A 15206-nucleotide genomic window follows, 5' to 3' on the forward strand; every position below is an offset into this window, starting at 1 on the left:
TCTTTGCAACTCGTTTGTCTGACAATATTAAATACATTCATTATTGGATATCTATCCACCTTTTTACTCTAAACTTTAAAGTAGTTTAAAAGCCACACTACGCTTAAAAGAAATGGGAGGCAACAGCATGTCTTGGGCGTTGGTTTTTGACAACAGCGGCTACAAATTTATGTACGACAAGAATACAACTCCCATCCCAGGTCCTCAGTCCTCCACAGGAGGAGTGTACGTGGACCACAGTGTGGGAATTATGTCCTTCTGTAGTGTCTCCGACATCATGACTCCTCCACAGAGTCAAGACCACATTCACTCAGCCTCTTTATGCTGGAATTGGTAATCAGTGCCAGAGGAGACTGCTAAGTTCTGCAAACTCAAAGAGACAGAAGTAATTAACACATTGATTCATTCTGGCAGAATATCAATACATACAACACTGTTTTTGTCTTCATGTTCGTTGCTAAAAACTGATGGTTTTGTTGATGTTTTTTGTCATGACACAGATCATCTGTCAGTATGTAGACATCTGTTAATGTGGAAAGGTTTTTATCGCTCCATCCTGCGACATTTCTCTGCACGAAAAATCACATGATGAATAAACATGAACACTGCATTTTCTTCTTGTCTTCATTCCAGGGTATCAATGCTGATGGAGAAAGTGTGCCTGAGAAATTGTTCTCTCTCAAACCACCAATTACCAAAAAAACATGGCCTAATATGCTAATCACATGCTGTGTTATTATTGTCAACGGAAAATAAATATTCCAAATCAGCTAAAAAAGTTTTGCTTATACTATATCTAGTTTCCTGCGACTACTGTTTTTTCCCCTTTATATTGTATTTTATTTCAGGAATAACAATGTGCCATGTGCCCAAAGACTAAATACACTGTGATAAGAAAATGGCTGCATATATCTCAGAAACCAGAAGGATCACAATCAAGTATTTAGTCTCTGTGAACTCATAACAATTTGAATGTTACCTCATTTTTCTACTGATAAAAGTGTGATTTCTCATGTAGTCAAACATTTTAAACGTTTTACTGTTAGATACTTTCCCAAAGTATACGCAGACTACATTTCAAGACGTTTGAGTAATCAGAAAAAATGTTGTGGCCATTTTCCCCAAATTAAATATAGTCTTTGAGCAGAAATGAGGAAACGAGTATTCAAATTGCATCACTGACTACATTTCCCAGAACCCCACGCGGCGGATATAGCGCAGCCAGCTTCCGGTCGAAGTGTAAATGGCTACATGACACAGTTGATCGGAGGAAAGCGTCTTCTCTTCTTTCGGAAACCCCGTTAGCGTACGCAAAGACTACCGACGAGGTTGTTTTTTTTTGTAACGGCCGACGGTCGCGTGGAGACTCCGGCTGCGATGGAGGCGGTTCCCCGGATGCCGATGATCTGGCTGGACCTGAAGGAGGCTGGGGAGTTCCCGTTCAGCCCGTCCGTCAAGCAGGTGAGCCGGGGCGGAGGGAGGGGAATGGAGCAACAGGGCTCTTGGGGTGGAAAGTCAACCGAACAGGGATTACGGAGGACTGGATAAACCGACGTTAGCGACCATTAAAAACAGTCCCCCCACCCTCACACCACCCCCGCTGCATGTCGGGATATTTTCCTAACTGGCAAGCTAGCTAAGATTCTTGGGATACCTCTCCGACCACCGCCTTCCGTTTGCTAACGTTAGCTTCATTCTAACTAACAACAATAAGCTAGCAGTTCACAAGTACCGTCAGCACTTCTGTGAAGTAGCTAACTAACCAAGTGTTACTCGTAAATGCGTCAAACGGCTCAAGTTGCTAACAAAAAAAACAACAACTAGCATCGGTTGCACACGGCCCATGTCAAGTCAGTCAGTGTGGCGACACGGAAACATAATAAACAGTGAGCTCATTGTCACGTGCACCTGACTACATTACAGCAGGTCGCACAGAGACGTGCACCCCGGATCTCAGGATCTGTGGCAGGAAAATGAAAACACTGCGTATCAAAACCAGGCAGCGTGTCTATTCCACCTGCAAGACAACAACAACAACTCGTAAAGGTAGTGGCCGAGGCGTACCTGTTGTTTAGAGTACCTTTCTGACACGAGCAGGTGGTTGAGAGACATTTAAAATGGAAACATTACGTCAAAAAGTATGACATCAGTTCATGAAAGGAAGGTGTGTGTGTGTGTGTGTGTGTGTGTGTGTGTGTGTGTGTGTGTGTGTGTGTGTGTGTGTGTGTGTGTGTGTGTGTGTGTGTGTGTGTGTGTGTGTGTGTGTGTGTGTGTGTGTGTGTGTGTGTGTGTGTGTGTGTGTGTGTGTGTGTGTGTGTGTGTGTGTGTGTGTGTGTGTGTGTGTGTGTGTGTGTGTGTGTGTGTGTGTGTGTGTGTGTGTGTGTGTGTGCGTGTGTGTGTGTCATTGTACAGAACTTTTCCTGGTTGGTGCCCATAAAATAGATCTTTGCCCTCTTGGGTAACTCCTTTTGCTAATACTCCTGTGAGATGTCAGACTTGTTTAATAATTTAAAATTAATTGTTTTAATCACAGAGCTGCATGTTTAAAAAGAAAAGGTGCTAAAATAATATATTCTGAAGTGTTTCATTAAGTAACTTCTAACCTCGATATTAATCTCGGATAACAGTAGTATTCATATTTAAAGCTGGATCTCAGAAGTCAAACGAATATATATATATATATATATATATATATAAGCGGTTAATCCATTTCTTATTGGCAAACCGCCTCTGTTGTTGGTCAACTCTACACCTGGATTAGCTCACGCTGCAAAAGGAAGTATATCACATGTATAAATCCGGACTAGGCTGTGGTGTCATTGTGCGTCTTCCCAGGATGTGGTGACTCTCCTGCTTCCACGGCGTCATTATGAACTACTGAGAGCGTCTGCAGGGCTGTTTTTCGACTCCCGACCTGACATTAAGTAGCCTCGCTCGCTTATTAAAGTGGCTCAAGGGGACAGGTGAAAGCCTTTTGCAAAGCATGCTGGGAGATCTCCGGAGCCTACGAGAGAGTTCACACTCCCGTCTCATGCTCAGGGCAAACGGATTAGCATATTGATGAGCGGTTCTCCTCCACGTCGGATACTGTTGAGCGTGGTTCTATTGTTCAAGACATCATAACATATTCATTTAATGACAGGAACCTGCTTTTTACTTGTTCTCTCCCCCCCAGTTCATCTTGAAGAATTATGGAGAGAATCCAGACAACTACAACGAGCAGCTGAAGAAACTGGAGACGCTGCGCCAGGTGAGTTTTCTGCATGGAAACATCGCCATTTCATATCAATATATTTTGGCTTTATTGAGTTGTAAATATGTCGCGATGGCGTGTGAATTAAGTTGGGTAAAAATTTTTTTTTAAAAAAGGTATTTTGTTCTCACAGAGTGCGGTGAATGTGACGAGAGACTTCGAGGGATGCAGCACGCTCAGGAAATACTTCGGCCAGCTGCATTACGTCCAGAGCCGAGTGCCCATGGGAACGGGCCAGGAGGCTGCCGTACCCATCTCATGGTACAGACACACACACACACACACACACACACACACACACACACACACACACACACACACACACACACACACACACACACACACACACACACACACACACACACACACACTGAATCCTGAATCATCCCCTTGCTGTTAGAAAGGTAGTTTTACATGATTCCCACCTCACATTGAACGGAATGTAACTGTATTATTAGCATGTCAAACATTTGTGTACACACACACACACACATGTACATACTATACTCCCATTGCATTTTAACTGTACACACTGTAATAAATCCCTATTTAATCGGTTGTTTGTGTGCAGGACAGAAATCTTCTCTGGAAAGACGGTGACCCACGATGACATCAGCTACGAGCAAGCCTGCATCCTCTACAACCTGGGTGAGCAAAGTCGTGTCGAGCGTCTTCCCCTTTTCAACTGGAAAAAGCAGTTATTTTTGGGTCGGAAGCCTTTAAAACGTCAAACTATTTATGCGATTATAATATTTCGTTGCATACATTTCACATTTCCAGTGTTAATTGTCTCTTTTGTAGTTGCATTTGATCTGCAGGTTATTATTTGTTGAGTTAAACTTGTAGTGAGAAGCAGCCGTTGACATCTTAATACTAATCAACACTAGATAACCCAAATATATTCACTTTACTGTAATGGAACATAGGGTAAAAAAAAAAAATGCATTGAATCCTCACGTTGTTTTTACTTGACGACCGTTTTTCGTTTAACAAACAAGCGATTGACAATTATTCATCAACATAGTTTCAGATTTATGTCCCGTCGATCGACTTATTGTTTCTGCTCTAGCTGCCAACACATCAATCTGGATCAATATATTGGCTTCACGGCATAGTTTCGCCACAAAGAATCGCACAGAAGCACCACTTTAAATATTGTGTTTACCAGAGACGTGAAGTTTTATATGAAATCTGTCAAACGGCATCAAAGAAGCACGAAGACTAATCATGTTTCAGAGATTCGATATGAGGACGTGATTCAGACCCCCGGCTACGCGGCGACATAACGACTTTAATGAGCTTCTAAAACGTTCTAACTGCAGCCAAATGCTCAACATACCTGTCGGCTGCGTGTATGACAAGCGGGACGGTATTTTCTTTATTGTGAAAAGCAGAGGAGAGATTTCTGTCACCTTCTTCTACTCTGAAAAGTATTCAAGATGGAGTTATGAACGTGAAACTGAACTCAACCTTCCTGTGGATTCCCTGTAGGGGCCCTGCACTCCATGTTGGGAGCCATGGACAACAGGGTGTCTGAGGAGGTGAGACACACACACACACACACACACACACACACACACACACACACACACACACACAGTCCTCCTGACTCTCTCTGCTCTCCGTCCAGGGGATGAAGGTGTCGTGTACGCACTTCCAGTGCTCGGCGGGGGCTTTCTCCTACCTGAGAGACCATTTCAGCCACAACTTCAGCGTGGACATGAGCCACCAGATCCTCAACCTCAACATCAACCTCATGCTGGTAGGTGACGCACACACACACACACACACACACACACACACACACACACCAAGGAAACGTGTCTCATCAAGCCGTGTCTGCCTCCCAGGGACAGGCTCAGGAGTGTCTTCTGGAGAAGTCCATGTTGGACAACAGGAAGAGTTTTCTGGTCGCTCGCATCAGCGCTCAGGTCAACCTCTCGCCATCGGATATGATCTCACATTTAAACTCTGTCCACGTCGTGTCAGTCAGGGATCCAGATGTTGGAGGTTAATGGGTGGGTGTTGGTGCTGCAGGTGGTGGATTACTACAAGGAGGCCTGCAGGGCGCTGGAGAACTCTGAGACGGCGTCGATGCTGGGGAAGATTCAGAAAGACTGGAAGAAACTGGTCCAGATGAAGATCTACTACTTTGCTTCCATTGCACATGTGAGTCAAGTGTGTGTGTGTGTGTGTGTGTGTGTGTGTGTGTGTGGTGATGATTTACTGCATGTATGAACGCGTCTGTGTGTTGGTGGCATTTGATTATTTGGTAACGCCGTCGTTTTGTTCCATTAACAGCTTCACATGGGGAAGCAGGCCGAGGAGCAGCAGAAGTACGGAGAGCGGGTAGGACCAAATTCACAAATGAGGATTTCTTTAATTTTAGTTGTTCCAGACTGAAGTTAATTAAGTCTCTCTGGGAATTTTCTAATAATTAACGTAAGTTCCTTGTAATACTTAAAAAACAAAAACATATTAGTTTCTTTGCAAGAAATACTCAAAGAAAGCCGAAAGCGTGGCAACTTTTCCAGCAGTTGTGGGTATGAAAGTAATTCAAGTTGAACCCAAATCTACACGACCAGGTAGAAGTAAAAAATCAAATTCCCTCAAGCAGACCTCCAGGTAGCAGGTGTGGGACGGACGTTTCTGTGACCTCAAAGCAACACGAAAAATCAACTTTTGGGTTGCAAATTAGGGATGGAAATCGATCAGGTGACACGGGCGGTTCTCTGTACTACAAAGGACACGACTTGGAAAACAAATGTACAAAAACATTGAACCGGACGCGTGTCCTTCCTGGAATTGAAGCCCGTGTTGCGTAGAACAATTTTTCGTCCTATTGCAGCCGGTGTTTCCACCCTCCTCTAGAAAAACAATCATTTTACAGACATCACAACCAACGCCGTCGACGTCTTCCTCGACGTGTCCTCGCTGACCTGAATGTTCTGTTCCCACCAGCTGGCGTACCTGCAGAGCTCCATGGACAAACTCACGGAGGCCATCAAGCTGGCCAAGGTAGGACCGGCGCCCCCGGCAGCACACGGTGACGTGCTTCTGTAAATCAATGTGAATGAACGCCGTGCTTTTCTCCGTCCAACCAGGGGCAACCGGACAGCGTGCAGGACGCCTTGAGATTCACCATGGACGTCATCGGGGGAAAGTGAGCGGCGCGTTGTTGTTGTTGTTTACTCGTAGTCTCACCTTTTTAGAGCAACAACCCATATACATATCGCTGTGGTCAGAATGTCGTCTTCTTCTTCTTCTTCTTCTTCGCAGGTTTAATTCAGCCAAAAAGGACAATGACTTCATCTACCACGAGACGGTTCCTTCTCTGGAGACTCTGGCCTCCGTCAAAGGTAACAGGAAGCTGCGGTACCGACGCGCTGCTCTCCCCGTTGTGCGCCCTTTTTTTGGGGGATTTGTGTTGAGTCGGCAGTTCTCATGAGTTTTATAATCTTGGGGCACGTTACGTTTTATTATTTTATAGATTGCAAAGTGATTTTGAAGTAGTTTTGCTGGTGGAAACTCAAATTAGTGAGTTTTAAATCTTCTAGTATTTGACTCTGGATTTGACAATATCTCATATTAAAGTAGTTTTTTACAGATCTGGGGCTATTTTCATCGATTTTATTTTTAAATCGGTTCGTTCCAGAAAATGTTGATATTTTCCCAAAGCCCATGTTGACACATTCAAATGCATTCAGTATATAACATATTCCCAAATGGACCAGCTGGACCCAACATGTCTGATTATTGTTCCGCGCCCTCAGGCTGGAGCTGTGGTTCAGCTCCCTGTAACGTTTGTGTTGCCGTCCCAGTAAAACCAGTTGCCCCGTGTCCCCCTCCCAAGGTGCCCCGCTGGTGAAAGCTCTGCCGGTCAACCCCACGGACCCCAGTGTCACCGGACCCGACCTGTTTGCCAAGTTGGTGCCGATGGCCGCCCACGAAGCGTCGTCGCTGTACAGGTCGGCGCCATCCGGTGGACGCTCGCAGTATTACACGAGTGAAGGAGGAAGAGCGAGTTTAGTTCAACGGTGGTTTTGTTTTGTTTTTCCAGTGAGGAGAAGGCCAAGCTGCTGAGGGACATCATGATGAGGATCGAGAGCAAGAATGAGACACTAGAGTGAGTTGTGTGTGTGTGTGCGTGTGTGTGTGTGCGTGTGTGTGTGTGTGTGTGTGTGTGTGTGTGTGTGTGTGTGTGTGCGTGCTAAAATGTGAAGGGCTGCCCCTAATAAATAGTTTGAAGCATCATTCATAACATAAAGATCAGGCTACAATTAGAGTTCATAAAGTCAAAAATAAATTGGGGAAAAAAACAAAATATTCTGCTTTAATCCATATTTGATATTTTAGATATTTCAATCTTCATTTCAGTTTTCTCCTACGAGTTACATTCACTAAAACACGTCTACACACATTTAATCTCACAACTCACTTTATTCTTCTTCTTCTTCTTCTTCTTCTTCTTCTTCTTCCTATTACTACTATTATATATTTTGTTTTCTAACCAGACAGTTCATGGACTCTCTGGGCTTGGAGCCGGAGTCGGTGGACAACCTGGACATGTACAGCCACATCCCTCCGGTCCTGATGGAGAAGTGTGCTGCGCTCAGCGTCCGACCCGACACCGTCAAGAGCCTCATCCAGTCCATGCAGGGTCAGAGAACACGCACACACACACACACGCACACACACACACACACAGACGTAACAACAAGTCATGACTTATGATCTAATTGTGCCTAAATAGCTAAAACAAATTCACAAACAGACCTTCTGAGGAAAAAAACGTGACAGTTTTGAGAATAACTGTAATTTATTTCGACAATTACAGTTATCACATGCGCACGTTTCTTTAAGGTAACGTGTACGTTTTAACATTTAAGGAGATGATTGCCTAAAATACTAACACAATGTTATATCGCCACTTTAACAGTTGAAGAACACTACACATTTGATATTTTATCGTATATTTTAAGCACTCAAAAAAGGCCAAATAGTGTATTTACAATTTACAGAAACAGTCTGACTCACAGACGGTGTTGTTGTTGTTGTTCCTTGTTGTATCTGGTAGATACATAATTACTAAATGTTTATGTACATACACACACGTGTAAAATGTAACATGTAAAAAGTTTAATGTCCGGCCAATAAAGCTGATTCTGAGGATCACAAAATAACTCCAACGCCTCGTGTACGTTATTATTTGTTTGTGTGTGTGTGTGTGTGTGTAGCTTCAGTGTAAATAAACAACGTCCCGTCTCATTTCTCTGCCTCCGCAGGGCTCTCGGGCGTCTTCACCGACGTGGAGTCTTCGCTGAAGGAGATACGGGACGTCCTGGAGGCGGACGAGGCCGGGCGGCGAGCCCTCCTGGAGGCGGGCGGCCCGGCCGCGGCCGAGGTGCACCCGGCGGCTCAGGCCCAGGCGCTGGCTGAGATCTGCCGGGACCTGGAGAAGTACATGGAGGCCCACGAGAAAGCCAGCTTCACCAACACGGAGCTCCACAGGGCGATGCACCTGCACATCAGCAACCTGCGTCTGCTGGGGGGGCCGCTGGAGAACCTGAAGGAGGCCCTGCCCCGGCCCCAGCTCAGCGAAGGTGAGGGGGGGTAACGGGGAGTCATCTGGGGGCTGAAGTATATTGTTTGGCCTATTGAATAGTTTATTTGTTTTTACTTTAAAACCTAAAGATATCAAATTAGCTCTAACGAAGAGAAGGAAAAGGTAAATGTTCGTTATCAAAATAGTTTTAATTTTAATGTTTTCGGGTGTTTGTTTTGTTTTTGTTGGTTTTGAGCGATTTATAAAAAGTAGAAAGTATATTTTCAAAGATGTTGTAAAAAGTGCAAATCGACTAATGGGTTCCAGATGTAAAGGGAAGCTTTGTCGCTACATTGTTTTGTGAATAATATCTAGCTGATCTTAAGGTAAAGATTTTAATATAAACTCAATAGAAGTAAGAAAAATAACTTTGTTCATATAATCCCTTTTTTAAAACCGAGCTCTCAAAGTGCTTCACAGTTACAAAGATGAGATTTAAAACGCTGAACAGGCGTATTCGTGTTTAAATAGTGTAATGTAACCCTGTGTGTGTGTGTGTGTGTGTGTGTGTGCACAGAGGAAGTAGCAGGGCTGCAGTGTATGAAGCGGATCCTGGGGAAGGTGCAGGAAATGAGGGACCAGAGAAGCTCTTTGGAGAAACAACTGCGCGACCTGATCCAGCACGACGACATCACCTCCACCCTCGTCACCACGGAACGGGCCGACATGAGGGTACGTGGCGGCGGCCCCCGCCTCCCCGAAGTCACGCTTTGAGACTAACTAACCCGTGTCCTTTCAGCGTATCTTCGAGGAGCAGCTGAAGAAGTACGAGCAGGTGAAGGTGTACCTGGACCAGAACCTGGCTGCCCAGGAGAACATCCTGAAGGCCCTGACGGAGGCCAACGTCCAGTACGCCTCGGTCCGCAAGGGCCTGAGTCAGACGGAGCAGCAGTGGAACGGCACCGTGCACGGGCTGGTGGGCTCCTACGAAGCCTACGAGGACCTGATGAAGAAGTCGCAGGAGGGGAAGGAGTTCTACGACGACCTGGAGGCCAAGGCGTCGCGCCTGCTGGAGAGAGCGAAGACCCTCTGTGAGACCAGGGCCGAGGAGAGGAAGCCCGCTTTGGACAAGTGAGAAAAAAAACATGTTGTGATGGCAGAAAGTTTACTGAAATACAGGAAACATGTCCGATCACGACGTCAAGACGTTAGAATAAAGGAACTTTAGTTTCATACTAAATGACCTACATCCGAGAGAAGAACCCAGATTTTCTCATTGTACCCCTCTGTTGTTTGTCTCCTCCCCAGAGAGACCCAGAAGAAGCCCCCGGCGCGACCAACGGCAGCCAAGCCCTCCCTGAAGCCGAAGGCGCCGGACGTGGACTCGGCCTGCTCCAGTCTGGACGACCCAGAGTTGGCCCAGCTCAGTGCAGCTATCTTGGCCTTGGGGGGGGACCTGCCCGAAGAGCTCCGCAGCCTCCCATGTGACGTTCCCTCTTTCCACACCTCGGGGGCTCGTCTTCCCGGTCCTGAAGTCTTCGCCCCCCACGCCGCTAACCTGGGCGGCGGCGGCGGCGGCTCTCTGCCGTGGCCCGGCGCTCCAGCTGCCGGTCGCTTCCCGGCCAATCTGCCTCCTCCAGAGCTCCTGGCGCGGATCGCTCACTTCCCGACTTCCGGGCCTCAAGCGACGCACGGGCCTCTGCCGCGCGGAACCCTCCCACAGATGACGGCGCAGATGCATCCGCAAATGCCAAACCAGGCAGCCGTGTCGGGCTATCGGCCGCCCCCTCCTCAGGCCCCACAACCTGGCCTCGTGGCTCCGACCCCGATCCGGCCCTCTACAGCCACCGTGGCTAGCATCCAGGCCCCGATCCCGAGCTACGCCCCTACGCCGCAACACCACCATGTCATGCCTGCAGCCTCTACTGGCTACGCTGTACCCCCACAGATGGGGGCCTACCCCCAGTTTATGCCCCAACCGGGAATGCCCGTCCAAGGCCCGCCACCCCAACCGCAGCAGCAGAAACAGCCGTACCCTCAGCCCATCGGGCACCCAATGCCTCAGGGGTACCAGCCTGGGCCGGGGGCTATTCTTGGCCCTCACCCCCATCTCCAGGCTCCGCAAGGCTACCTTCACGGATATATGCCCCCTCAGCCTGGCGTGCCTCCCCATTACCAGCAGGTGTTCCCGGGTCAGCTGCAACCGCATCAACAAAATGGCTACCAGCCCCAGCCTCAGCTCCCACAAGGCTACCAGACTCCACCGGGCTACGTACCCCAGCATCACCCTCAGATGATGCCAGGCTCCATGCAAAGGCCCCCTCAGGGCCACATGCATCCACACTTACCCCCGACGTCTCAGCCGGCACCCCCGGTGTCTCAGGCCTACCTGCCCCACCCACACCAACAGATGCCCCCTCACCAGCACATGTTGCCACAACAGCAGCACATCTCAATGCCTCCCAATGTCCAGCAGATTCCGCCCCACCCGCAGATGCAGATACCAGGTGGTCCCGGAGCACAAATGCCCCCCACAAGTCAACCGATGCCGCCGGTCTCGCAGAGCTACATGCCCCCTACGAATCAGCCCGGTCACCCCAGCCTGCTGCCTCAGATGCCTCCAGGTCCTCAGGTCCACCTGCCGAGGGGCCCAATGCCACAGATGCCTCCCAGTGCACTACTCCAACAACATCACCCCCACCCCGGACAGCCTCCGATACCGAACATGCCCCAACAGCCCATGCGGATGCCCAGCCAGACTCAGCCCCCTCATTCTGGGGGCGTATGCTACCCCGGAGGGGCTCCGTTGATGCCCCAGCAGCCTCTGGCGCCGCAGCCTGCAGCTCCCCAACAACCTCAGGCTCCTCTTCCCATGACCCACCCGCAGCCCCCCGCTATTTACCCTTCGGCTCCAGGAGCTAATGTGCCTGCAAGTGCTCCACAGCAACCCCCCCCCATGGGCCCGCGTGGTCCGCACGTTCCCCCGGCACCGCACATGATCCAGCCCACTCCTGGGGGTCCTTCAGCAGCTCCACCGCCCAACGCTGTCCCTCCTTCCCCTTCGCCTTCCCCCTCCCCGTCTCCCTCCCCGGGTCCCACCTCTCTGAGTCTGAACCCCCAGCAGAGACCCACGCCAGCCCCCGCTCCCGGCGGCGCCGCTCCGCCCACTCTTCCCTCCCCCTCCGCCGTCTCTCCCTCCACGTCGTTGTTTCAGCGCCAGAAATCGAGCACAGACGACCTCCTCTCTTCGAGTCCCGAGAGCCAACCGGGTGGACCCAAGGCCCCCACCAATGTCCTCCAACCCACCAAAGCGGACCCGCAGGACGGGGAGCGTCGCAAGAAGAGCTCCCAGGGAGTCCTGCTGATCCAGGGCGACCCGTACCAGGCACCGGAGCGCGTCGCCCGTCTTCACGGCGAACTGGAGCGCTACCGGTCCCGCGTGGATTCTCTGGAGCACCCCTCGGAGAGCGAGGGCGGCCTGTCGGTGCTGGACGCCCGCTGGAAAGAGCTCCAGGACCAGCAGGAGCGGGACGCCCGGCAGCTGTCCATCGCCATCGCCCGCTGCTACACCATGAAGAACCGCCACCAGGACGTCATGCCCTACGACCTCAACCGCGTGGTGCTGCAGTCGGGCAAAGACGACTACATCAACGCCAGCTACGTGGAGGACCTGTCGCCGTACTGCCCGCGCCTCATCGCCACGCAGGCGCCGCTCACCGGCACGGCGGCCGACTTCTGGCTGCTGGTGTACGAGCAGAAGGTGTCGCTGGTCGTCATGCTGGTTTCGGAGCAGGAGCTGGAAAAGGTATGGGGGGGGGGGGTTTAAATCGCTTAATAATGGTATTATTCTTTTATTATGTAGTCTCCTTGTCCAGTTGTAGATAATTAAATATGTATTTATTTTGTGAGTAGATACACCACAGTGACCATCTAGTAGCTGCTTTAGAGCTTTCAATAATTGCTTGAATGAAACCAACGTAATTATTATTAATTATTAATATTAATGCAGAATTTAGTGTATAGTAAACAAATAAAATCTGAATAAAAAGGACACTAAGAAGCTCCCTAAGAAGCACCCTGTGAGTGTCCTCGTTGGTCTCCTACCTCCTTGTGTTTTTAAATGTCGTCTCCCTCCCTCCCCCCCCCCCCCTCTCAGGGTAAGGTCATGCGCTACTTCCCGACGGAGCGCGGCCAGCAGCTCGCCCAGGGACCAATCACGCTCTGCCTCACCACGCAGAAGACGACGCCCACGCACGTGGAGCGCATGATCAGCCTGCAGTACCGCGACCAGAGCCTGAAGCGCACCGTGGTCCACCTGCAGTTCACCTCCTGGCCGGAGCTGTAGGACATTTTGTTTGATTAGTTTCTAAAAGATAAATAAATACACGTTGGCTCGGATCTCCTTTTTTTATTCCCCTATTCATATTTCAGCGGTCTCCCTGACAGCAAGAGCAACCTGCTGAGCTTCATCCAGGAGGTGCATGGACACTACCTCCACCAGAGGCCCCTACACACACCTGTGGTGGTGCACTGCAGGTGAGAGAGACTGTGTGTGTGTGTGTGTGTGTGTGTGTGTGTGTGTGTGACAGTAGATAGACAAATCATGCTTTAGGCTAAGCTTGGTAATGACAACAAAAAAAAAAATCTTATTTGTTGAAATTCTCCTTTTTAATTGTGGACAGAAAGCAAAAAATAAACGATAAGAGGGATGCGTAAAGGTATAAACTATTAAAGAGCAATGGAGTGGTGCGATCAGTAGAGAAGTGCTTTGTGTTTCCATTCTAAAAATGCATGATTGCGCCGCTAAATAATCTCTCAGCTCCGGCGTCGGACGCACCGGCGTCTTCTGCCTGCTGTACGCCGCGCTGCAGGAGCTGGAGGCCGGAAACGGGATCCCGGACCTTCCTCTGCTGGTGAAGAAGATGAGACAACAGAGGAAGAACATGCTGCAGGAGAAGGTCAGGAAGGGGGCGGAGCTTCAGTTTGAGTCACGTCAGGGTCGTCAGTTGTAGCTCCCAACTACGTCGGATTAAATTAAAACATTTTATATCCTCCAGCTGCACCTGAAGTTCTGCCACGAGGCCGTGTTGAAGCACGCCGAGCTCGTCCTCCAGAGACACGGCGTCACCACCTGCAGCAAGAGCACCAGCGCCGCCGCCACCAAGGTGAGACCTCACGCTGTGCCCGGGGGTCACGTGACCCTCCTGGAAGCCGTTCGATTGGCTGCTGAACATCTCCATTGGATCTATTAAAAAGCTAATTGTTTTTATATATATGTACACGTGTGTTGTAATGCACAGTGGATATATAATAATGGTTGTATGAATGTTGTAAAATATAGCACATTCTTATATTTTGTCCCCACCAACAGTCTAAGTTATATAAAAATATTAAACAAACATTCCTCTCTTTGCTCCGCAGTCTTACTCGAGACAGGAGTCCCAGCAGGACATCGTCCTCGGGGGCGACATGCCCATCAGCTCCATCCAAGCCACCATCGCCAAGCTCAGCATCCGGCCGCCGAGCGCCACCGACCCCACCATGGAGGCGGCGTGCGGCCCGGAGGACGCCGTCCCGCTGGGTGACGCCACGCCGCTCCAGGAACCCTTCCCCCCCACGGTCCCCCGGCCGCCCTCCTCCTTCAGCCCGCCTCTCTCCCCGCCTACATGCTCTCCACCGCCACCCAACGGTCTGGACGCCTCCCCCTCCACGACGCCGCCGCCCAACCCCGGCGACGTCCCGCCTCCCGCCCCGGCGCCGTCGTCCCTGGAGCTGCTTGCCGCGTTGACGCCCGAGGCCTTCTCCATGGAGGGCGGGGGCAAGGGGAAGCAGCGGGTCACCAAGCAGAGCTTCTTGCAGCCGGCGGAGGGTCAGGGTCTCCACGGGACTCGGGGGAAAGAGGGCGACGACCCCCTCAGCAGCCTGGACCCCCTGTGGAGCCTCGGCAAGCGCTGAGACCGCCGGCTTCCTGCAGCTCCTCTAGCGCCGCTTCTTAGAAGAAAAACGTTTCAGCGGCGTCGATTACCAAGACGTGCCTGGTGGCAGACGGTTTGCTCTGGGAGGGGGTCCGGGGGGGGGGTGGGGGTTGATACCTGAGACACAAACGCACTTGCTTCTCCATCACTGGTGGCTTCTGGGACCAGCTCGCTATGCACTCGTCTGTAGTCCTTCGTTCCTCTTTGCTGCTTTTTTCTTTCCACGTCTGGATGTTCTGCACTCCGCAGCGCCAGGAAAAAAATCCCAGCATGCACACTTTCAATTTCATTTTTTTTCTGCATCTGTAACACTGTAAATATCTTAAATAAAAAGTTAGAATATTCCAAAAGTACTTATGGTAAACTTTCACTAATCATTCATTGTTGTTAAAAAAATAAAAAATTAATCCAGCAGATTACAACAGACGACTGT

General features: G+C 49.8%; 1 protein-coding gene across 1 annotated transcript; it reads left to right on the forward strand.

The window, feature by feature from the left end:
• Positions 1-1186: 1186 nt before the first annotated feature.
• On the forward strand, positions 1187-15202 carry ptpn23a (protein tyrosine phosphatase, non-receptor type 23, a). Its single transcript, XM_034554190.1, has 24 exons — positions 1187-1461; positions 3176-3250; positions 3387-3514; positions 3825-3901; positions 4745-4794; positions 4884-5015; positions 5104-5184; positions 5291-5422; positions 5555-5602; positions 6215-6271; positions 6358-6416; positions 6533-6612; positions 7107-7221; positions 7314-7379; positions 7768-7913; positions 8539-8856; positions 9376-9530; positions 9598-9929; positions 10107-12603; positions 12955-13139; positions 13230-13334; positions 13618-13756; positions 13856-13963; positions 14220-15202. Exons 1-24 carry the CDS (start codon positions 1378-1380, stop codon positions 14751-14753), a joined length of 5703 nt encoding a protein of 1900 aa, XP_034410081.1. The 5' UTR covers positions 1187-1377; the 3' UTR covers positions 14754-15202.
• The last annotated feature ends 4 nt before the right edge of the window (positions 15203-15206 follow it).

This window comes from Cyclopterus lumpus, chromosome 16 (genome assembly GCF_009769545.1).
Source record: "Cyclopterus lumpus isolate fCycLum1 chromosome 16, fCycLum1.pri, whole genome shotgun sequence".
Lineage (NCBI taxonomy): Eukaryota > Metazoa > Chordata > Actinopteri > Perciformes > Cyclopteridae > Cyclopterus > Cyclopterus lumpus.

Excerpts from the sequence above, each read along its gene's own strand:
- ptpn23a (XM_034554190.1), top strand. The coding sequence starts at position 1,378 with ATGGAGGCGGTTCCCCGGATGCCGATGATCTGGCTGGACCTGAAGGAG. Across the intron at positions 1,462-3,175 it reads TCAGCCCGTCCGTCAAGCAG|TTCATCTTGAAGAATTATGG; the intron begins GTGAGCCGGGGC and ends TCTCCCCCCCAG. Across the intron at positions 3,902-4,744 it reads CTGCATCCTCTACAACCTGG|GGGCCCTGCACTCCATGTTG; the intron begins GTGAGCAAAGTC and ends GATTCCCTGTAG.